A 24,940-nucleotide genomic window follows, 5' to 3' on the forward strand; every position below is an offset into this window, starting at 1 on the left:
TGGAAGAGCTCAGATTGGAGTCATTCGACTCAGCCATGTGGTACAAGGAGAAAACAAAGATGTGGCACGACAAAAATCTGAGAACCAAGGATCTCCAAGTTGGCCAGAAAGTACTACTCTTCCAGTCAAGATTGAAGCTGATGCCTGGGAAGCTCAAATCAAAATGGGCAGGACCTTATATTATCACTGCATTACGTGCTAATGGAGCGGTCGAGATTTCAGGGAGTATCCCTAACTCCGAACCTTTTGTCATTAATGGACATAGATTGAAAATATATAGGGAAAATGAAGAGGTGTGTGTAGTGGAAGAAATTCCACTACACTTTAAGAGCATCTAAATGACCAGTAGGAAAGGGATTTGAAGTTTCACTTGGTCAGCAGCATAGTATTGTACTTACTGACCGGGTAAAACTTCAAATACCCTTAGTAATGATGTAAATATTGTAAATATTCGGTAATTTAATTTAAATCAAGAAAGAAAAACAACAAAAAGATTTTTTCGGATCTTAAATATTAATTCGGAGTTTGTACTGACCACAAGGATGCCACTTAGGTGAAACTCTGAATTATATTAAAGAACCTTTTATTTACTTTTTCTATTTCTAGCTAATTGAGAAGAGGGAGTTGAGAAAAGTTTGAATTTTGGCTGTGTTGCAGCTTTGCAGGCGAGTGCAGAGGCTGGGAGGTGCGTGAGGCAAGGACGTGACAAGCAACGTCCAATCGGCTGTCAGCAAGCACAACCGCCTCCCACACGAAGCGTCTCAACCGAGCGACTGCCTACAACCGGTCAAAACCCTCAACTGCCCACCCCTCTATAAAACACCCCACCGCATACTCCCCTTCACTTTACAAACCCTTACCTGCACTCTCTCTCTCACAACCACCACCCCCACTCCGAAAAACCACCACCCACTACAGAAACTACCGCAAACCACACCGGCACAGCCATGGCAAAGAAGAAAGCAACCGTCAACCGAGCATCTACCGCCGGTGGGGCCTCGTCTGAACCCCAGACAGCAGCCGAATCAAGGCCGCCAAGCCCACAACAAGCACAACCACCGCCGACGACACAAACTCCGGCGATGGTTCCTTTAGATGCATTGGCGGCGTTTCTAAGCCAACAGGACCGCAACAGAGACTGGGCAGCAACCCTAGCCGGATTTGGCTTAACCGGAGGAGTGCCGGCGACATCAAACCCTTCCCCAACCATAACCACAGAAAATCCACCCACCACCACCCCAAAAACCTTAATTCCGACGTCCGAAAATATTTCCCCAACAATTGCTGCACAAGCAGAACCCTCCCACACTTCCCTCACATACCAAACAGAGCCGCTGGACGTCAGCCCTCTTTCCGCCTATCAAGATCCGAACTGGGGAGAAACGGAAGATAAGGAAGGTGGAGGGAAGGCAAGCGAGAGCAAGAAGGATGAAGCAGAGGAGATTAGGGCCACTGAAGCAGATATCGATGCAGCGGAGGAGGAGATAGATCTGAACGAGACAGCCAAGAAGCAAGGGATAATGACAGAGGAAGAATTTCAAGCGGTTTTAGGCAAAGGGGATAGGATCGTGGTAAACCCTGAAGGGGTGGCTGAGGTACTGGACCTCGCATCCCAGGCAGTAGGGAATGAGGAAGCAACAAAGAAAGCGGAAAGGTCGGAAGGGGTAGCCCACCAGTCAGTAGAGGAGAAGACAGACGAACAACCGAAAAGAGCCGAACAACTTGAAGAGGAGAGACGAGACCCAGAAACACCTCAAGAGGAAGCCTCAGTGGTGACTAAACCCAAACCAGTAAAGAGGAGGCTAGTGTTGAAAAACGACCCCAAGGCGGAAAGGCAGAAACCCCAAAGAGTGTCACAGAGATGTTTGGGAAAGTGGACGTCCAACAAAGCAGGAGCAAACACCGCAGCAGATGCAGTGGAGGTTTCGAGTGATGACGAGAAGACTACTCCTACAAAACCTGGGGAGGAGCCCTCGAATGCTAGCCAGGAGGACACCCAATTGGCAACATGGACAATATCAGCAACGCCTACTGACCAGGAGGAGAACACTGACAAGGTGGCTGAGGGTCTGGACCTCGCATCAAAGTCAGTAGGTCGGGAGGAGGCAGCAAGAAGTGATACTAGTACCCGCATGGTGGCCGAGCCTACCGCCCAGGAGGACACTTCAACACAAGCTGACGAGGAAGCAGAGGCAATGGATGTCAAAGAGACTAAGTACATTCAGGAAAGGAAGAGGAAGGGGAAAGCCCCTGTCAAGAAAAAGCAAGTCATGAAGAAGCAGCGCACTGCCAATGCAAGCATAGTGATCAGAGAGCCGGAAGAGAAAGAGAGATCAAGTGACACAGACTACACTTCCAGCGAGGATTCTGACTCAGAGAGTGATATCTCTCTGGAAGAAGAAGACTATCACGAGCAGCAGCTCCCAGACAACCACCTTGAACTAGTCCACCCCCCGGTAGAGAGGATTGTATACCGGCGGTGGAGGGTAACGCTCACTGATGAGCTTATGGAGGACATGAAGCACTACGATACCAAAAAGCTTCAAGATGCATTTGACGACAAGGATGACAATAACAAGCAAGTCAAATGCGGAAAGGTACTCCATATACCCTCTTTGGATGAGTTGTCTGTTCGTGATTCCTTCCTGGCTAGTATAGAAGCATTGGGTTTTGAATGGCTGCTAGAGAATAGGGACCCAGAGATATCTGTGAGATTAGCGAAGGAGTTCTTCACCACGTTTAGGTTCCAAGTAACCACAGACCTAGACGAGGTGTCAATCTCCTTTAGGATATTCGGTGGTGAACTGTCGATGAGTTTGATAGAGTGGACTGTCAGATTGGGAATGTGTAGCCTGGAGGAGGCTATAGGGCTGGACTGGAGAAGCCGTGAGAGGGGGGTACCGAGGCGTCATATAGAATTTGAGCCCCAGGAAGCCTGGGAGGAGTTAACCCACCCCAATGCTGGCCAGTTCGCCTCCACAAAATCCAGATCCACCCACTTCAACAATTCCATGCTACGGTTGGTGCAGCTCTACTTAGGCTACAACCTGCTGGGGCAGAGTAACTCAGCCGCCAGAACGTCCATGACAGAATTGTACCTAGTGTGGTGTGCTAAGCGTGGAAGAAAACTACACTTGGGATTCTGGACAGCCTACCAATGCCATCTAATAGCCACCTACCCAGCCAGAAACTTGTCCCTCTGCAACATCCTAGGAGCTTTCGTACGCAACAACATCATCATAACAGAGGCAGAGGACCTGTCTCCAATGTACATGGTCGACGCTCCTGGCCTATTTGATGTACCCTTCTTTGTCCGCACCAACTTGGTATATTATAGAGAAGGAGTACCCCAGTTCTACCCAATGGGAGAAGCCCCTGGGGGAAGGGCACAAAAAGGCCAGGAGGTGCAAGCTGCCCCGATCGACCAAGCGCAGAGGCTGAGACAAGAGAATCTGGAGAGGGCAGTGACTGAGCTGGCTGAGGAGAATAGACAATCACGGGCAGAGATGGCGAAATTGACAGCCCTAATGGAGAGCGTACTGATACGCCCGGATTTTGCACTGTTTTAAGGCCATTATTTGGTCCGTTTTTGTTATCAAAATCACTCTACATGTCCATTATTTGCATATTCTATACATTTTGGTATTTTGACGTGTTTTGTGAGAAATGTGCATATTTGAGCCGAAAAGGGGAGTAAAAACGCATAGTCTGGAAATCTGGAGTCAGACGGCGACCAGCGACCGCCGCGAAGTTGTACGGCGACCGCCGGCGCCCGGCGGTCAGAGCTATGTGGCGGCCCGCCTCGGAAATTTACGCTAGGAGAAGAGTCTCGCCCGGCGACCGCCGGAGGACATGTGGCGGTCCGCCACCGAAGGGTCAGAGTCTCTGGACTCCAACGCGGCGACCGCCGGCCAAGGTGCGGCGGCCCGCCGAAGAAAGGCGGCGAATCCGACCAGCCCTAGATTTGCTCCAAGATTTACCAAATTTTGAAGATCTTTTCCTTCTATGATGAGGAATAATCTTCCCCTATAAATAGGACCTCAAGCTTCATCAAAAAGAGTTTCACACAACAAGAACACATTCATAGAGAAAGAGAGTGACTACTTGCAACATTCATAGAGATCAAAAGCTAGAGTACTTCAATTGTGCAAGGAGTTGGAGAAGGATTTCAAGAACATCAAGAACGACAAGGATTCAACCTACGGGTTTTATTTGCTTTAGTTTTATGTTCAAATTGTTTTCCCTTCAATCTATGTTTTTAGTTTATTCAGTCATGTGTAACTAAACTCATAGGATTCTAGGGATGTGTTAGTAGCAACTTTGGTTATACAATTCCGTTTTCTATTTAATATCCGTTTTGTTTTACTTTGTTTCTTCCCTAAGTTAATCATGATGCTTCATAATTGAGTGACACAATTATGTATGATTCAATACAACTTGCTTCATAACTGTGACAGAGTTCTAGCGAGTTAGATCCACTTAGTAGACACTACAGTTAGCTTCCTTTAAAACGGCACTGTTAATTGAGAGTGAGGACTTTTCAAGGGTCTTAGGAGCTTTTTGGAGTTACGTGTTAGGATTGACAACCCTAATGTTAGTAATCAACGTTTGTATCGCAGGAGCATAAGCTAGGTGACTCGTCCTTTCAAAGTATTAACTGTGCTAGGGTATTGTAGTTTGGAATTTGTATAACCATTAAAGCGAAAGCACATCCCTGGAATTCCCCTTATCTCTATACTTTTCTCTCCGTGATTTGCTTGCATTTAGTTGTTTACTGTTTTTAATATTTACTGTTTTCAAAAAGTTTCCAATAATTCTTGCTTCTCCAGATAGTAATTGAGTTCTAGTAGAAGATAGACACTTTGTGTACATCTTCCCCGTGTTCGATACCCGGTACTAACCTTTTGCTATACTATACCTACTCTGTATACTTGCAGGTATTTATAGTGCAAATAAAAAGTGCATCAAGTTTTTGGCGCCGTTGCCGGGGATGACAATTCACTTTGGAGTGATATCTTCAAACGGATAATTTTACTACTTTGGATTTTTATTGCTTTCTGTTTTAATTTTTTTAGTTTAATTTGTTTTTGTTTTCGAGTCTTGCAGGTTTTGTATGCGAACGCGTTCTGGGAAGTACATCTTAGAGCCGCTTGATTTAGAGCTTGAAAGAACTCGTAGAATAATAAGAAGTGAAAAAGGATCAGGAAAAATGGGTGACCGAACAGATATTGAGAAGCTGCAGGAGATGGTGAAGTTGCTGATGAATGAGAGAGATGCGGAGAGAGCAGCCCGAGAAGCCATGGAAAAGAAGAACAGAGAAACATTACCTGTGATGAACATGTTCAATCATGGGAATATGATCACTTTTCCTAACGGCCCTCGTATTGATGCTAACAATTTTGAGTTACGCATGCCCCTTATCCAAAGGGTCGAGCAAACTCCTTTTGCAGGTAGGGCGACTGAAGATGCTAACCGCCATCTCTCCAAATTCGTGGAAATCGCAAACACTCTGAAATTAAATGGTGTCGACGACGATGCCATACGGGTAAGACTTTTTCCATTTTCATTGATTGATTCTGCTAACGAGTGGTTTGAGTGTATGCCACCAGAAAAGGTCTCCACATGGAAGGACATCGTAGCTACCTTCCTCGACAAATACTACCCGCCAGGCACGATTTTGAAGCTCAAAAGTGAGATATTTCAGTTCACACAAGGCCATGACGAGCCCCTCTATGAGGCATTTGCTCGTTTCAAAGCTCTTCTTCGAAAGTGCCCAAACCATGGTTTTTCCATAGACCATCAGGTAGGAATCCTCTATAATGGATTTAACGAGAAGATATGTGCTATGCTTGATTCATGGGCAAATGGAGGATTTCTAAGAAACACAGGAGAGGATGCCATGGCGGTGATCGAGGAGTTCGCCACCAACAGTCGGGGGTGGTCTAAGGAAAGGCATGCCACGAGAAGAGTAGCAGCCACAGAAGAGGCCGAGGAAAGTTCTTTTGCTAAGGAGTTAGCAGAACTTAGAGTCAGGATTGATCAAATGGACATCTCGAGGAAGGAAGATCCAATTCCGGCAACTTCCATAGTGGCAGTCAATGCACCCGAAACTGCCATATCAACTGTGGAAGAAATAAACTACGTGCAAGGAGGCGGTCCCAGAAACTAAAATAACAATTATCGCCCTAATCAGGGGGGCGGCAATATCAATAATTATAATGGGAACCGTCCGCACCCAAATCTTTCTTATTCTAACAATAATTACTTGCAACCCCCTGCAGGATTTAATGTTAGCAAAGGAGGAGTGGTTGAGTCGATGAAGAAGGAAGACAAGTATGAACAAGGAATCACGAAGATTTTGGAGGTAATTATGCAAGATAGGAAGATTAATGACACCAAGATCGGAGTGGTCGAAGCAAGGATAAACAGCCTCGAGCAAGGAATGAACACAATCTCGGCAGCTGTAACCAATATTACCACTCAAATGGAGCAAATTCAGAAGAAGTTAGATGAGGATAGAGCAAAGGCAGCAGCAAGAGTGGATGATATTAACAAGAAATGGGTGGCAAAGCAGAAATCTGGGGACTGCCCAGACGCCGGCGGACCGCCGCAGACCACGCAGCGGCCCGCCACTGAGACGGCAGAGACACCAACCAGGCAGGACTGCCTAGTCGCCAGCGGACCGCCGCACACCCCGCAGCGGCCCGCCACTGACAAGGCAGAATCGTCCACTAAGCAGGAGCTTGTGCGGCACAACGGGATTGTACTCCCTTTTCAGCCAAAGAGGAAGTTCAAGCTTGAAGAGCAGTTCAAGCATTTCCTTAACATGTTTTGCAAGGTCCATACTAACATTCCTCTTGTTGAATCGTTGCAGGAGATACCAAAGTATGCAAAGCTACTAAGGGAGGCGGTAATGAGGAAGAAAAAGCCGACTAAAGCCGACCTTAAGCTACCGCATCATTGCAGCGAGATCATCCAAAAGGAAAGGGCAGTGAAGCAAAGAGATCCAGGCCAGTTCATCATTAGGTGCCGAATTGGAGAAGGGAAGGTTGACAAAGCACTGTGCGACTTAGGATCGTCCATCAATCTCATGCCACTGAAGTACTACGAAAAGCTCAACATCGGGCCACTCAAATCTTCAGATGTAACACTCAGACTGGCCGATAACTCGTCCATCAAGACTGTAGGTATGATTGAGGATGTCTTAGTTAAAGTCGATGATTTTATTTTTCTTGTCGACTTTATTGTGCTTGACATGAAAGTAGACAAGAACGTCCCTCTAATCTTAGGGCGAGATTTTCTTGCCACTTGCAAAGCTTTGATTGATGTAGGTCGTGGCGAGATTACAATCAGAGATAATCATAGTCAATCCACCTATAAGATCGAGCGCGAGATGCTAAAATTTGAGGAGGCAAAGCGGGCAAAAATGGAACAACAGTGCAGAGCAGTCATGGCTACCGACTTGACCAAGCCCAAAGATCCCTTTGAAGCGGAGGATCCTTCTACCTCCACTATCTACATTGTCAAAGAGGTAAGACACTCTTCTAAAAAGGGTGATGCTAATTCTTCTACATCTGCTCCACAGAAGAAGAAACAGAAGAGAAAGAAAACACCCAAAGAGGACCCCGAGATATACGTCATCAAAACCAAAGAGGGAAAGTACAAGTGGTGGAAGAAGCTAGGGACCAAGTTGCTCCCTATGCCAATTTTCAACACTCGAGTTATTGATCCGCCCAACTAATGGGCCACTTCAAGTCGAGCTAACGACTTTAACAAAAGCGCTTATTGGGAGGCAACCCAATTTTCTTTTATTTTTTTTATCTTCTCGTTTTTTTTATGTTATGTTTAAGAAAAAATTTTTTTTTTTACCGGTGGCGGTCGCCGCACTTAAAGCACGGCGGTCGCCACACGTGTGTTAACATGTGCAGGAAGGATCAGGCTTAGGGCGGGCCAGAGTAACCGCTGCACGGGCCGCGGCGGCCCGCCAGGATTGCTGTTTACGAAGGCCCGTGTGGCGGCCCGCCACGAGAGACGCGGCGGTCGCCACACGCAGTCCAGAGACGGGAGTGAGCCATAAAAGGTATGTTTTCCATTCCTTTTCACATTCCTTCTCAAATTCCTTCCTTGCACACAACCCCCACCTATATAAATCACCAAATTCACACACCCACACTATCATTCTCTCGATTCTCTCAAAGTCTAGAACTCTTCTTCTACAAATTCTCTCCACAAAAAGTTATGAATCCTAACTCAATTTCTGAGTTTTGCTTTACTTCTTCCATGGATTGTGCTTTATATTGGGTGAATTGTTCGGTAGAATCTCTTAATTCATGATGGGGGATGACTATGTGTATGAATTTTTGAATTCTATGGTTTAAATTTTGCTTGATTGTTGATTATTAAGTTGTGAATGATGATTCTCTCTTGGTTTATAATGTTTAAAAGTTGCAATCATGTTCATAGCATTGTGAGGCTATTATTACGTCCATGAATTGCAATATTTGTGATTTTGTAGAGATTGTTGGTTCTTATGGATATTTGGTTGATACGTCTCTGCATGGGGGATGAATTCACGTTGGGGGATGATTTTTTGTGTCCTAATTTTGTTGATTTTGCTTAACATGTTATTATGCTAGAAATTAGGATGCTATTTTACCCAAGCGTGCATATAAGTTCTTATCTCTTGATTTCTACTTGGTTGAATGCAAGTTTGGGGGAACTTTTGATCTCCTACTTGTTGGTACTCTTCTAAGAGTGTAATTTCTTTTGTAGGATAATGGGATCAAAAGGGAAACCAGAGAATGCGAAGAACTATGGCATTAGCCTTGCCACGGAAGAGCAAAAGGCTATGTGGAAGAAAGTGTGGGCCCGAGAGACGGCACCTTCTAGATATCCCCACGATTTCCCTCTCCAAACTTTGGGGATCATGGAGGATTTTTGGAAGTTGTGCGACGTGGGTGATGGGAATGGCCTCGTCTACATGTTCCAAAGGAAGTGGCCATCGTTTCGAAAGTATACTCTCGAGTTCCTAAGCTCGCTAAAGGTCACTAAGGATCGCCGCCAAAATTTTCCACGTAGCATCGATTTCCGCTTAGGGAACCGTTGGCACTCGCTCACCATGGAAGAGCTTAGTGGGATCTTCCATTGCTTCGACCCCAACCCCGAAGAGGACAATGAATATGAATTTTCAGAGGTTTGGGGGGCGATGACAAATGAGCAAGAGCATGCAGCGGGCTATGCCAAGTCTTCATCAATTCGCAACCCCGTCTTGAGGTACCTCCATCGTGCTATGACTCAGCTTATGTTTGCTCGTATCGATGGGGGAAGTGTCTCCCAAACGGAGCTCAACGTGATGTGGTGCCTACTCAACAAGAAGGGAATCGATTATGGGACCCTCTTTACTTACTATGTGGATAGGATCACGAAGAAAGACGGGGGCGTCATTTGTTGTGGGGGATTGATTACGACAATTGGCGAACATTTGGGGGTCTCTTTTGCCGGTATGACGGAGGATGGTGGAGAAAAGTTTATCACTTATGAGGTGCTATTTTCGGTGGGGCTTTTGAAGACCGATCAGTGGGGTCAAGGGTATTTTATGCAAGTAGCGGGGGATCACTTTCCCGTTCCACTCCCGCAATTGACCAAGGTCGATGTTTGGGCAAACCAAGCAAATTGGAAGCTCGACACACCCGCCCACCGGAGAGCTATCGAGGCTAACCCCGTCAATGGGGAGTTTAGAAAGAGGAACATTCCCTCTCGCATTCCTCAATTTGAGCCCGATGAGGATTCCGCGTTTGATGCCATTGATAACTATGAAGAGGGCGCGGAGCATTCACAAGCTCAAGGGAATGAAGCACCGCCACCACCGCAATCCCAACCACGACGAGAAGAGGAAGAAGAAGAAGAGGAAGTGGAAGGACATCGCCGCCGGACAAGAGCGAACCGCCGCCGCGGGAGGCCAAATCCGGAAGAGGAGTTTCAAGTCAACACCTCCGCCCAATTAGGAGAAATTTTCTCCTACATGCAAAACATGTCCAACACTTGGGACAATCGATGGGCGGAGCAACAAGCGGAGAATGCCTACAACCGCCAAGGGTGGACGCCTCAAGGCGATTAGCGCACGGCGGAACAAGAATTTTGGGAGCAACAACGTTTGGAAGACGCTCATCGGCGTCAACAATATGAAGAGCTCCGAATGATGGCCGCCGAAGCTAGAGAGGAACGAGAGACAATGAGGAGTGATATCACGTACCTCGTTGGAGCTTTCGAGGATCTTAGCGCCCGTTTCCCTCCACCTCCTCAAGATTGAAGAAGTCAAGCTCGATGACTTTAAATGAGCATTTGTACCATGTTTTTGGATGTTTTTGAGACGTTTTATTTCCTTGATTCAACAATTTTTGCTTTAATTTTAAGTATTTTTGGTTTTGGTTTAATTTTGTGCTTTGCAAAAATTTTCGCAGGTTCTGACCTCTCCGTGGCGACTGAACGCTGGAAAGCTTCTTTGACGTGCGGCGACCGCCGAACAGCTGCGGCGGACCGCCACCTGGGCACATTTTTCCAGCGCGATTTTTCGAAATTCTTCGAAATTTCACCCCGCTCAACCTCTACGCGAAATTTTTCAGGGTACGTTTTTGTTTTCAGTAGTTTACTCACGTCCCTACCGACTCTACAAACTTATTTTACACTTTGTTGTAAATAAGTTTGGGGGGATGAAGTGGTGGACCGTGAGTTTAGGGTTTTCTTTTTGTTTTTTGTTTGTTTTTGCTTTAATTTTCCAAAAACCCGTAGGAGATTTTTGTGTTCTAAAAATGTTTTCTTGAATCCATGTCATGACCATAACATGAAGAACTTAGAAACACGCATGCTTAGGGACACATTAGACCGAGTTGCCAATGATATTATATTCCATCTATGTTTAAGTGTGGCTTAACGTTTTGATATGATGGTTGGGTGAAAAGGTGCATAATTAGTGAATTGCTTGTTCGCCTTGAATCGTGCTTCTACCTTGTGAGATTTGAGCCTTAAATTCTTTCTTGTGTGATTTATCTGTATGCATGTATATGTTTCTAGAACTTGCTCCTAGTCTGCCTAAGTTTACATAGTGTTTAAGTTGATTTAGGAGGATGTTAGGCCGTCTTTTCTTAGCTAATTTTATATCCAAAATTTTCGACCCTCTTAATTTTTTCCTTTGGAGCCAATTTTGAGCCTTTAAGCCTTTTCTTTGGAAGCCAAAATAAATGGGGGGACAATTACTTGGGTTAGTATAGTTTTTGTTATCTTCTTTTGTAAAGGAATTGGAGAGATAAGGAGGAAATTATAAAAAGTAGTGTGCTTAATATTAAGAAAGTACAAGTCGCGAAATTGAGAAAAATTCCAAATATGTGCTTGATCTTAGAAAAAAAGAGAAAGGATGTGTAAGAAAGAAAGAAGAAAGAGAAAGACAAAGAAAAAAAAAAAGGGAAATATGTGTGAAAGGTTGTGAAAAAAAAAAAAAACGAAGGATTGAAAGTAAGTTGAAGGAGAAAAATAAAGTGTTAGAAGTGCCTTAAGTTTTAGAAAAGTGGAGTCATCTTAACTCTACTTGGGAAATTTTTATATTTGCGTCACTTTTTAGCCAAATATTCCTCACCTACCAAAGAGCCTACGTTACAACCGAAAAGAAAGACCTTTCGGACTTTTGATGCTTAATCACATTGAGTAGAGGAGGAATTAGACTTTGAGCAAGCCTATGGTAAACTTTGCATGATGCATGATTTGAGTGATTTACACTTTACCTTTATACACTTTGAGAGTGAGAGAAAGAACACCTCCCATCTTTGGAAGTTTGCCACATGTGAGTGCTTGAATTCAAGGTGTTCCACGAGTTAGTAATGAAAGTGCACTATTAAGCCTTGCTTGATTTGATTGTGTTAATCCATGCTTAATCTATTCTTTCATCTTTTGAGGCAATTATGACGTCTAGTCCTTGTGCATTCCGTGCGTCTAATCTTGTGTCTTTAGTGTTTTGTTCGAGGACAAACAAAAATATAAGTTTGGGGGAGTTGATACGCCCGGATTTTGCACTGTTTTAAGGCCATTATTTGGTTCGTTTTTGTTATCAAAATCACTCTACATGTCCATTATTTGCATATTCTATACATTTTGGTATTTTGACGTGTTTTGTGAGAAATGTGCATATTTGAGCCGAAAAGGGGAGTAAAAACGCATAGTCTGGAAATCTGGAGTCAGACCACGTGTTTTGTGAGATATGTGCTATGCTAGTTTCTGGGACCGCCTCCTTGCACGTAGTTTATTTCTTCCACAGTTGATATGGCAGTTTCGAGTGCATTGACTGCCACTATGGAAGTTGCCGGAATTGGATCTTCCTTCCTCGAGATGTCCATTTGATCAATCCTGACTCTAAGTTCTGCTAACTCCTTAGCAAAAGAACTTTCCTCGGCCTCTTCTATGGCTGCTACTCTTCTCGTGGCATGCCTTTCCTTAGACCACCCCCGACTGTTGGTGGCGAACTCCTCGATCACCGCCATGGCATCCTCTCCTGTCTTTCTTAGAAATCCTCCATTTGCCCCTGAATCAAGCATAGCACATATCTTCTCGTTAAATCCATTATAGAGGATTCCTACCTGATGGTCTATGGAAAAACCATGGTTTGGGCACTTTCGAAGAAGAGCTTTGAAACGAGCAAATGCCTCATAGAGGGGCTCGTCATGGCCTTGTGTGAACTGAAATATCTCACTTTTGAGCTTCAAAATCGTGCCTGGCGGGTAGTATTTGTTGAGGAAGGTAGCTACGATGTCCTTCCATGTGGAGACCTTTTCTGGTGGCATACACTCAAACCACTCTTTAGCAGAATCAATCAATGAAAATGGAAAAAGTCTTACCTGTATGGCATCGTCGTCGACACCATTTAATTTCAGAGTGTTTGCGATTTCCACGAATTTGGAGAGATGGCGGTTAGCATCTTCAGTCGCCCTACCTGCAAAAGGAGTTTGCTCGACCCTTTGGATAAGGGGCATGCGTAACTCAAAATTGTTAGCATCAATACGAGGGCTGTTAGGAAAAGTGATCATATTCCCATGATTGAACATGTTCATCACAGGTAATGTTTCTCTGTTCTTCTTTTCCATGGCTTCTCGGGCTGCTCTCTCCGCATCTCTCTCATTCATCAGCAACTTCACCATCTCCTGCAGCTTCTCAATATCTGTTCGGTCACCCATTTTTCCTGATCCTTTTTCACTTCTTATTATTCTACGAGTTCTTTCAAGCTCTAAATCAAGCGGCTCTAAGATGTACTTCCCAGAACGCGTTCGCATACAAAACCTGCAAGACTCGAAAACAAAAACAAATTAAACTAAAAAAATTAAAACAGAAAGCAATAAAAATCCAAAGTAGTAAAATTATCCGTTTGAAGATATCACTCCAAAGTGAATTGTCATCCCCGGCAACGGCGCCAAAAACTTGATGCACTTTTTATTTGCACTATAAATACCTGCAAGTATACAGAGTAGGTATAGTATAGCAAAAGGTTAGTACCGGGTATCGAACACGGGGAAGATGTACACAAAGTGTCTATCTTCTACTAGAACTCAATTACTATCTGGAGAAGCAAGAATTATTGGAAACTTTTTGAAAACAGTAAATATTAAAAACAGTAAACAACTAAAAACAAGCAAATCACGGAGAGAAAAGTATAGAGATAAGGGGAATTCCAGGGATGTGCTTTCGCTTTAATGGTTATACAAATTCCAAACTACAATACCCTAGCACAGTTAATACTTTGAAAGGACGAGTCACCTAGCTTATGCTCATGCGATACAAACGTTGATTACTAACATTAGGGTTGTCAATCCTAACACGTAACTCCAAAAAGCTCCTAAGACCCTTGAAAAGTCCTCACTCTCAATTAACAGTGCCGTATTAAAGGAAGCTAACTGTAGTGTCTACTAAGTGGATCTAACTCGCTAGAACTCTGTCACAGTTATGAAGCAAGTTGTATTGAATCATACATAATTGTGTCACTCAATTATGAAGCATCATGATTAACTTAGGGAAGAAACAAAGTAAAAACAAAACGGATATTAAATAGAAAACAGAATTGTATAACCAAAGTTGCTACTAACACATCCCTAGAATCCTATGAGTTTAGTTACACATGACTGAATAAACTAAAAACATATATTGAAGGGAAAGCAATTTGAACATAAAACTAAAGCAAATAAAACCCGTAGGTTGAATCCTTGTCGTTCTTGATGTTCTTGAAATCCTTCTTCAACTCCTTGCACAATTGAAGTACTCTAGCTTTTGATCTCTAGGAATGTGTTCTTGTTGTGTGTCGGAAAAAAAAAACTCTCTCTTGATGAAGCTTGAGGTCCTATTTATAGGGGAAGATTATTCCTCATCATAGAAGGAAAAGATCTTCAAAATTTGGTAAATCTTGGAGCAAATCTAGGGCTGGTCGGATTCGCCGCCTTTCTCCAGCGGGCCGCCGCACCTTGGCCGGCGGTCGCCGCGTTGGAGTCCAGAGACTCTGACCCTTCGGTGGCGGACCGCCACATGTCCTCCGGCGGTCGCCGGGCGAGACTCTTCTCCTAGCGTAAATTTCCGAGGCGGGCCGCCACATAGCTTTGACCGCCGGGCGCCGGCGGTCGCCGTACAACTTCGCGGCGGTCGCTGGTCGCCGTCTGACTCCAGATTTCCAGACTATGCGTTTTTACTCCCCTTTTCGGCTCAAATATGAACATTTCTCACAAAACACGTCAAAATACCAAAATGTATAGAATATGCAAATAATGGACATGTAGAGTGATTTTGATAACAAAAACGGACCAAATAATGGCCTTAAAACAGTGCAAAATCCGGGCGTATCAGTGACTCGTCCTTTCAAAGTATTAACTGTGCTAGGGTATTGTAGTTTGGAATTTGTATAACCATAAAAGTGAAAGCACATCCCTGGAATTCCCCTTATCTCTATACTTTTCTCTCCGTGATTTGCTTGCATTTAGTTGTTTACTGTTTTTAATATTTACTGTTTTCAAAAGTTTCCAAAAATTCTTGTTTCTCCAGATAGTAATTGAGTTATAGTAGAAGATAGACACTTTGTGTACATCTTCCCCGTGTTCGATACCCGGTACTAACCTTTTGCTATACTATACCTACTCTGTATACTTGCAGGTATTTATAGTGAAAATAAAAAGTGCATCACGTACTAAAGGAGTTGGCAAGAGGAAAAGCAAGCAATGAAGCTGGACCAAGCGGACATGGAGGACAAGAAGCTGGAACCACCGGACCTGAGGAAGAAGAAAGTGATGAGCAAGAGGAGGACGATGACAACCAACCCGGACCTGTTGAGGAAGAACCAACGGACCAACCTGCACAGAACCCTGCCCCAAGAAGGAGCAGGAGGAACATCTGACCGAACCACCGCCAACTGACCAGTTAGTTTTCTTTTTATTTTTTTTAAGTCTTTCTTTTGATATGTTTTCGTACTTTTATTAAATAGGTACATTTATGTGTTTTAATTGTATGCAAACCCCATTCATAACACTTAGCCTATTCAATAGTCTAAGTGTTTAATCGTGAGCATGTTACCTCACACTTAGCCTACTGCGTAGTCTAAGTGTGAGGAGTTTATATGTTTATATATCATGTTTGTAAATATTTTGTTCTGTTTCGTACATCTATGTTTATATCTGAAACTCTCCCACTTAGCCTATTGTATAGTCTAAGTGTGAGAAGTTTTTAGATATAATATGTGTTTGTTATAAGTGTGTGTCCGTCATACTAGCCATTCCCACTTTTCACTTCACAGCCCGTATCTGGGGCAGACACTTGTGAAGTGAGAGGGGGGAGCTAATGGCCAGTATGACATGTATATATGTGTTATTGAGTCAGTGCATGATAGTTTCTTTTTAGGGTTTGTTAGGTCTAGGAATTATGTGTTATGTTTTATGAATGAGCTTAAAACTCAACTGCCTCGAACTGACGGTGAGGGGAATTGAGGGAGATAAGACATGCCGGAAAGCGGAAACCACCCCCTCCAGTAACCCCTAGTCAGTATAGATGATGCGAGTATGAAGGAAAAACCCAACCCTTAGGTCAGACACGAAAGCCCTCTTAAAAGGTGAGTTAAAGGCCTAAGGTGTAACCACTTTCCACTAAATACTAAAAAAAAAAAAAAAGAAGAGAGGCTACCACATGATGTCTAGAGCAAGGTGACCGCGTGTAGCAAACCCTGAAGGCAGTAGGAAACCCCCTCGAAGAAAAAAAAAAAAAAAAATCCCTACCTTTAGAACCCTACTTTCTAGCCTGACTTATACCCCGAAATAACCCATCAGCCACTGGAACTATGTGCGTGCAAGGCATAAGGCAAGAAGGCAACTGCCCAGGAGGACATACAAAAAGAACCAGCTGAAGAAAAGAAAGAAGGAGAAAATCGATCTGGAATTTCCAGATCCAAAAAAATAAAAAAAAAATAAAGAAGGAATAAGGGTGGCAAAGCCACAAAGAAGAAAATTGAAGAAATGGTCGCAGATACTTGACCACAAAAAGACGGAGGAGGAAGAAGGAATAAGGGTGGCGAAGCCACAAGGAAGCTACTGACCAGTTGGAAGCCAATGTCAGAAATTGTCCGGCCGAAGAAGAAGCCCTAGCCAGAAGCCCGAATGCACACAGTTCTCCCTCATCAAAATAAAAAGTTAGTTTTTGAACTTAGAGCCTTAGGGACAACTACCCCAAACGCTACAAGCCACTAGCCCCATTACAAGCCTTAAAGACCTTCGGGAGCTGCATGTGAGATCTGAGTCCGAAACATCTGTGGTTTAGCATTGAGAGAAAACAGTCCTAACATCCCCTGTGAGGAATGAGTGACTGAGTGAACCCAGTGTTTGACCTAGGATTGGGTGATCTTGACAAGCAGATATACTGACTGGGGAAGAAAAGGGGGGCGGCGGAAGTTCAAGGCTGCCTAAGGCCGGATTGCACCTGATCTCGAGGGGAAGGGTGGTTGAAAATATAGCCTATTCTATGTGTTTAAGTTAACTATATGTGTATGTGTTTGTGTCGTTAGTGTTTTCTTTTCTTTTGCGTCAGAGTCTTGAGTCTAGCTAGGTAGAGTCGGTCAGGGGAGTAACCAGGCTCGAATTCGACTTATTTCTTTATGTTTGTCTTCAAGCTTGAGGACAAGCATGTGGTAAGTGTGAGCAGTTTGATAAGTCGTATTCTAAGCCTTGGTTACTGGTCAGTATGTCATGAAATACATGTATTATCTTCAAAACAGTTGCTTAAGTGTGCAGGATTGAAGGATCCAAGTCAGTAGGTGACGATTCGTGTGACGCAAGTGAAAAGGGCACTAGAAGGGTGCGATACTGACCAGAATGCATGCCAGAGAAAAGGCTCGAGATGGAGAAGGAGGATAGCTGGGATGATTATTCTACAAGGGCAAAAAGGTCAAAATGCGGGAGAAGTCTACCCTAAAAGCAAGGGCAAGCCTCCCTATAAAAGAAGCCATTTTGGAGAGAGAGAAAGAGTTCGGTTGAGAGTTTGACAATCACACTTAGTAGAATTCTCTCTAGAAGATCTATCCTTCAGCATTATCTTACCTCTCGTTCCTCGCCACAGCCATGGTCACTTGACGTCCAAGAGTCTGCCGGAGAAGTCATCAGTTCGCCTTTCCAGCCAGTTATCGCAGTAGTATAGTAGTATCATCGCCCGGAGTGGCACAAACAATCTTAATCGCCTTCTTAGTTAAAGTTTACTTGTTTTCATCGCTAGTTATTTTGCAAACACTCATCGTTGGTGCTCTTTTGAAGTACTTTGTTAAATTCCAGCTTTTACGTTATGAAGTTTCTATTTCGCATGTCACTTTGGTTTGAGTTTGCTTCATTCTGCCTAGGGAAGTTAGATTTAGTTATTGCTTTCAATTTCTAAGTGTTTTCTATTCGGGAGTTGTTGATTTGAAGTGTAGCTATGTTTTGTGAAGTTCTCGTGCATGAGTTTCTTTTCTGAGCCGTGATTACCACCTTGCATGTCGAAGTAAAAGTTGCAGTTTACCGTTTAATTTAAGTTTAAGCATTTTAATCGATGGATCTTGAGTTTGAATGCATGAATCTGAAGTTTAGTTATGGTGTCTGTGTTCATATGATTTTCGTCAATACTTGATGAGGAAGAAAACGTCAAAATCAACTTTATTTGGTCTACTTTTGCTTTTAAGTTACTTTTTACTTTTGTTCCCTACTTTTCAGAGGTACTATCCAGACTTGTCAGAAAGCCCCCAGCCATCAGATACACTTTGTTCTCTAACTTTCCTCTTTTAGTAACTGTCTACTTTCCACATGTCTCTGATACACCTTGTCCCCTACTTTCACGAACACTCCCACATGTCTGTTATTTTTCCCGCCTACCTTATTTTCTGTCTAGGTAAATCTCAACCCAAGCGTGGTAGCTAACCAAACACCCAGGAAAGTCACCACAGTTATCTAAACGTGTCCATCCTCGTGGGATTCGACCCTTACCTCCGCTATACTAATCAGTAGAAGTGGGTTGAGGAAATTTGTTTGAAGTCCGGTCTCGGTCGTCGTATCAACGACTCAGCTGGGTCGGGAATCTCTTCCTGATCAGTTGGATACACTCCAATTCCACATGCGAAACCATCGAGGACATAAGACCCCAGACCGAGACCCCATCAGGTGGCTTGGAGCAAAATCAAGAGTTCTGAAAATGATGGTGTACTGGGATTTCATAACTTGCGCTTGGTCAACTCTGCTTTTGGTTAGAAAACGTGTTGGGCAATTTTCAAAACGTCGAAGTCCTTTTGGAGTACACTTCTTGCTAAGTATAAGTTTGAGCCTTCATTGGGATTTAACCCGTATGCTCCTAGCCTCCTACAATTGGTGCGCCTTTTTGAAGGCTAGTATGCAATTCTTGGGCTATGATGTACTCCCTCCGTCCATGATTAAGAGTCCCATTTCTAAATGGTGCGGGTTTTAAGAAATGTTAAGAAAAGTGGGTGGAAAAAAGTTAGTGGAATAGGGGTCCCACTTGTATATATTAGTTTTAAATGATATGTGAGTGGAATGAGTTAGTGGTATGTGGGGTCTATTTACCATTTATGGTAATTATGAACCGGGACTCTTATTCGTGGACGGACTAAAATGGAAAAACGGGACTCTTATTCGTGGACGGAGGGAGTATATGGAGATGGTTTGGGCTTTGAAAATGGGCAATAGTGTCTAGTTTTAAGAGTTGGATTTTAAATTTAGATAGGCCTTTTATTTAAAGTAGCTATTAAACGAATCTCTGATCATCTCCTTTTATAGGACTGCGGATTAATTCACTAATGGGGCGGATTGGGAATCGTCAAAGTTTCAACATCTTTTGCCAGAGTAGGTTGCGAATATTATAAGAGCTATTATGCCTCAAAGTGAGGCACAAGGGGATAATGTAGTGTATTGGAGACCTTCGTCCTTAAGGTAACTTCTCGATTAAATAAGCTTACAAGGGTATGGAGGTTGTTTAAAGTGTGCAACAACCTTTTCCTTGGAGTGTGGAGTTGGGCTAGGCCATAACGAATAAAGATGTTTTTTTGGATACTTATGAAAAATGGAGTATTGACCAACGAAGATAAAGCTAGGAGATGGCTATCGCTGACAGATCTTTGCAATATGTGTGTCCATAAACATGAGAGTGGTTTACATATTTTAAGAAATTGTACGAATGCTATGAGTACATAGGATGACATTTCAAGACATGGCGGGGAAGAGAGGTTTTTTTAATTATCATTGAGTCTGACAGATTCAATGTTTTGTACTTCCTCTGTTCTAAGGAAGATGCCCCCTTCCTTGGGCGGCACGAGATTTTATGCAGTTTTATTTTGTGCGTTAGATGAAGAGAATATAATAAGAGAGGGGGAATAAAATAGATATAAAATGAGTCCTATTTTTAGTAATGAATCATCTTAGATTGGACAAACTAAAAAGGAAAGTGGTCATCTTCGATGGGACAGATGAAGTAATATGTTTCATGGGAAGTGGTTTTAGACGGAGTTCAATTTTCAGGCTTGAATTTTGGTACATTTGAAAGAAAAGATGTGATTTTATCTTTAAAACTAGGAGGAGCTGAGGAAGTGTTATCACACATATCATTAATATGACAAAAATGGTGGATGAGGCTCGGATGATGGATGGTAGAGTTCGAGGTGCTATTCAACTTCCTAGATTTATTTGCTAGAAACCACCGTCAAGAGGTACTGTAAGGCTCAATACTGGGACCTTTAATATAACTAGTGTTACCACCTGTGCTATGTACAGGACAAAAGATTTTTAAATAACGAAGATATATTAATTTAAAATAAAGAATATAGAGTAAATAAGTATAAAAATATATTTACATAATTAACTAAAATAAGTATTTATAAAATTATAAACAATTAAAAATATTATAAACAACAACATAAAGATATTTGTACTTCTCTCAATCCACTCTCAATGAAACATTTCATATTTTAGCAGATGATTGTATACTATTTTAACATTTGATATGAGTGTAGTAGTATAGAATAAAAGAAACAACAAAAGAGGAGATGTGTGGATAAAATAGAATAAAACATACAAATATAGAAAAATGTAATACTATTTGAACGAATAAATAGTTCACCAGTTTTGATTAACAAAACATAAGTATTCATAAATGCAAACAAAAGCATAAGAAAAACAATAACAAACCAGTAGTTCATAAGTTTTGAAATTGCAACATTATTGTTAATAATTAAAAACATATTTTTTAGAATTAAGTAGACATGATAAAATGAATAAAAAAATTACAATTAACAAATGCATTTTCATCAAAATTAAATTCAATAGTACATAATAATATTTTGAAAATTATAAAAAAGAAATAGAACTCAAAGTCATAAACAAAATGATCTTATCTAGTAATAGAATAAATCAAAATCAACTCAATTATAACTGTGTGTACTTCTAGTAATTTAAATATAAATATATTTATAAATCATATATCTTGAATATAAATATATATTTATAACTAATTTCAACATATTTAATTAAACTAATATATTATACATAAAATTATATATTATTATTCACATTAACAATTAATGTTATGCAATATTGTTCTTTGTTTAATAATGATACTATCAGTTAAATATATTAAAATAAAAGAAATTGAGCAGAGAATGAATATAATAAGATAAAGGATAAAGTAGAAATAACGATGTTTTCATTTCAGAAAATGTAATAATTAGAATAAGACATAAAAAAAATCCATGCACTATTGTTAAAATAAGATATTTATTGGCCGACGGACGAAAAAAGAAAAATGGAATATTTAATGACAGACGGAGGGAGTAGCATTTTTTTTTTCGAATTATATAATTCAAGAGATTTGTAATAAGTTAATTTAAGAAAAATATAAGCATAATTTGCAAACAATTGAGTATGTATTGATAACTAAATAATTTTAATTCCAAGTATTAATTATTTATTTATTTTTAAATAGAAAACCTCCAACTTTATTATCGAATCTATCAAGTTAAAGATTCATTTTACTATATAACAATTTCCAATAATAATACCTATATTTTTAAATTACAAGTCTAATAAAAGGCAAAATAATAATATACAAATTTAATTACAAAAGAATTTAAACTAAAAAGATTTATACAAAGTCTTATAAGTTAACAGTCCGAATTAAAACCTAATATCTAAAACATAAATATAATGATATAATCATAACACCCATTTTGGAATTCTAAATTTTTATAAATTTTACACAAATAAACCCAAATAATAGTACTCCATAAATTAAAATTTCTTACAAATCCTACATAAAAAATCGGCGCCGCCCTCTCCCTCTCCCCCAAATCGGCGTTGTGCCTTAGTGTGTATTGTATAACGGCAGCTGATTCTCCCAACACCCACTCCGCCGGTCTGCTCGCTGTCTCGGAGTTTGGTCCCCGCCGCGGTTGCTACTCGCCATCATCAAACGCCGTCGTCTCCTGAAGCAGGTCGCTGGTCCGGATTCGTGGGCAGTGTCGCGCAACCGCTGACTCGCAGCCTTGCCGCCGATCAGATCTTTTCACCTCCTTTTTCTTCTTCTCATCTTTCTCTCTAATTGCATTGATGTATTGTTATTTGTTTATATAGAGATTTTGTTTGTGTTGGTTTATATAGAGATTTTGTGTGTATAACTGCAAGATTACAACTTCTTATTTCTTGAAAATCGTCGTACAACTGTTATTCACTCAATTTCTCTCTCTCTCTTGGAAACTGCTGTCTCGATACATACAAAAAAAAAAGATTAGAAAATAAGCTCCAAATTTAACTAAGTGAATTTACCAAAAGAACCATCTCACATGATATATTTTTCCTGCCAAAAAGAGTATCAACTATCATAGTAATTTTAATCAACTCTCCCTTTTAGTAGTATAGATATAGATTTATATTTTTAAATAACAAGTAGTTGTCCAATCAAGGGACTTTAATATGGAGTAATTCATATTTCCACACTTTTGATACAACTGTTTCACATTAAGAATAATTTTACCATACAAAAAAATAAAAATAATAATAATAATAATTGAAGTATACAATAAATTACAATCAAATCTCTAAATTTGGGAATAAATCAAATGCACATGTGTAGGCCTGCTTATTCGGCCGGTTCCGGTTTTAACCGGACCGGTTGACCGGTTAACCGATTTTAAAGTTTCATATATCCTAGAACCGGAACCGGAACCGATCGGTTCCGGTTTGGAACCGGCCGGTTAAGAACCGGTCGATTCCGGTTCCGAACCGGAACCGATGTGTAATTTTAATCCGAATTTATTTATAATTTTAAATAGTTCAATACTGAAAAAATAATAACCCAAAATCTAGAAAATATAACAAATAATACCTAAAAATCAAATAAATACACAAATAATACAAATGAACAATACAATAATATTCATATATGGATAAGAGTGATGTCAAGTGTAGTAGGTCGTCGGACTAGTTTATGTTAACAATTTTTTAATAAAAAAATATGAGTTCTAAACTTTAGCAATTTTTTTTAAAAATAAGTTTTAAAATTGAATTCCATTTTCCCTTTTTTGACTAAACAAATATACAATGAAATTTCTAATACTAATTGATCTTGTTGTGACTTTTTGGTTTAAAACAGAACAGTTAATAAATTATTCACAAACATGTTAAAATCGTATGTTAAATGAATTGTTACATAAATTTATAATACGGTTAAATTTATTTTCATATGAAATGATATTGTATTTGTATAAGTTCTTTTGGAAATTAAAAACAAACTTATGTCCTCCTGCTCATTGTAGTTAGTTCATAAAAAATGGATTGGGGAAATAATTGTAGATTTAAAATATCACGGTTTAAACATTTTAAATACTTGAAACAAAGCTCGCAAATCTAACACTATTTAAATCTAAAAACCACTCAATATTTCAAATTATTATACTTTAGTTCAAAATTAATTCAATTAAATTAGATTTATTAGTATATTAAATTAAAAAAAAAAATTTGAATTATAATCCGGTTTCCGGTTAGGAACCGGTCGGTTCCGGTTCCGAACCGAAACCGGTTTTATTTAAAAGAGTGAACTACATAAACGGTACCTGATCTTTCAATTTCGCACATAAATGGTACCTGATCTTTATTTTATATCGTTTTTGGTACCCCATGACAAAAATAGCCCTAGGTACTAAATATGTGATTTTTTTGTTATGGAGGATATTTTTGGAAATTTCAATCAAATAGAACCAAATATGTAATTTTTTTTCCTTTTTTTTTCTTTAGTTTATTCTTCTTTCTTTTTTCTTCATGTTCTTCTTTTTTTTAGTATTTTATCTTCCTTTCTTCTTTCTTTTTCCCTTAGTTTATGTTTCCTCTTTTTCTTCTTTCTTTTTAGTGTTTTATACATATATCTAATTGCATTCATAATATAAATCAATAACAAAACACCTAATTAAATTAATTATTTAAAATAATTAAATTAATTGAATATTTTAATTAAATTATTTATACTCATTTTAGGGTTGAAACACCTAACTAAAAATATTCAACTCTTTATCATTATGAATACAATTCACAATTTTAAATTTTGACTAAGACTATATTGATTAGTTATTAATTTAATACAAAATAATAATTATTATTTATTAATTATTACTAGTTTTTACTATTACAAATATAATATAATTATAATAATTAAATATAATTATAACTATAACTATAATTATGATTAAATATATATTAAAAAATAAATTAATTATTAATTTATAACATCAAAATAATAATATTAATATTGATTAATCATAATAGTACTATAAATAATGAGGAGAATGAGAGAATGTATCATAATATCACTTTTGGTACTAGTTTTGTCAATGCCCAAAATACCCTTTATGACATAAATGGAAAAATGAATTTGTTTAGGGGGTATTTTGGGATGAAAATTACACCAGGTACCAAAAATGTGATTAATAGGTACCAAAAACGATATAAAATAAAGATCAGGTACCATTTATGTGCGAAAGTGAAAGATCATGTACCGTTTATGTAATTCACTCTATTTAAAAAGTTGGAACCGGTACCGAAACCGAAACCGGAAAATTCGGTTCCGATTTCTCAATTAACCGGCCGGTTCCGGTTCTGATTCTGGTTAACCGAGAACCGGAGAACCGTTTAAGCACCCCTACACATGTGCATGATTCTGATAATACATATATCTAAAATTAAAATTAAAGTATGTAATATTAATGGATGTGTATAACAAAAAAAATTATAAAGTGTAGAAGAATATACTATTAAGTAAAATTTAGTAGTAATGCTTGCAATAAATCAATAATTTAGTAATTTACAGTAATTTTGTAATTTCTGAAGATTTTGTTATGATTGTGACGTTAATAGATTTAAATCAA

The 24,940-nt window shown here is 40.1% G+C and overlaps 1 protein-coding gene and 2 non-coding genes across 3 annotated transcripts; 2 read left to right on the forward strand and 1 right to left on the reverse strand.

The window, feature by feature from the left end:
• The first annotated feature begins 947 nt into the window (after nt 1-947).
• Nucleotides 948-24,935, forward strand: LOC148926846 (uncharacterized). The gene is made up of 4 exons (XM_089059269.1): nt 948-968; nt 1,125-1,571; nt 1,617-2,303; nt 24,930-24,935. Exons 1-4 carry the CDS (start codon nt 948-950, stop codon nt 24,933-24,935), a joined length of 1,161 nt encoding a protein of 386 aa, XP_088915395.1.
• LOC148926847 (small nucleolar RNA R71) lies at nt 5,681-5,787 on the reverse strand. Its single transcript, XR_016131898.1, has one exon. It is a non-coding gene; the product is annotated as a small nucleolar RNA R71 (small nucleolar RNA).
• On the forward strand, nt 12,640-12,746 carry LOC148926848 (small nucleolar RNA R71). Its single transcript, XR_016131899.1, has one exon. It is a non-coding gene; the product is annotated as a small nucleolar RNA R71 (small nucleolar RNA).
• Nucleotides 24,936-24,940: the final 5 nt, after the last annotated feature.

This window comes from Salvia hispanica, chromosome 5, assembly GCF_029641045.1.
Source record: "Salvia hispanica isolate PSC_SH4W2 chromosome 5, Shi_PSC_v1, whole genome shotgun sequence".
In the NCBI taxonomy this organism is placed as follows: domain Eukaryota; kingdom Viridiplantae; phylum Streptophyta; class Magnoliopsida; order Lamiales; family Lamiaceae; genus Salvia; species Salvia hispanica.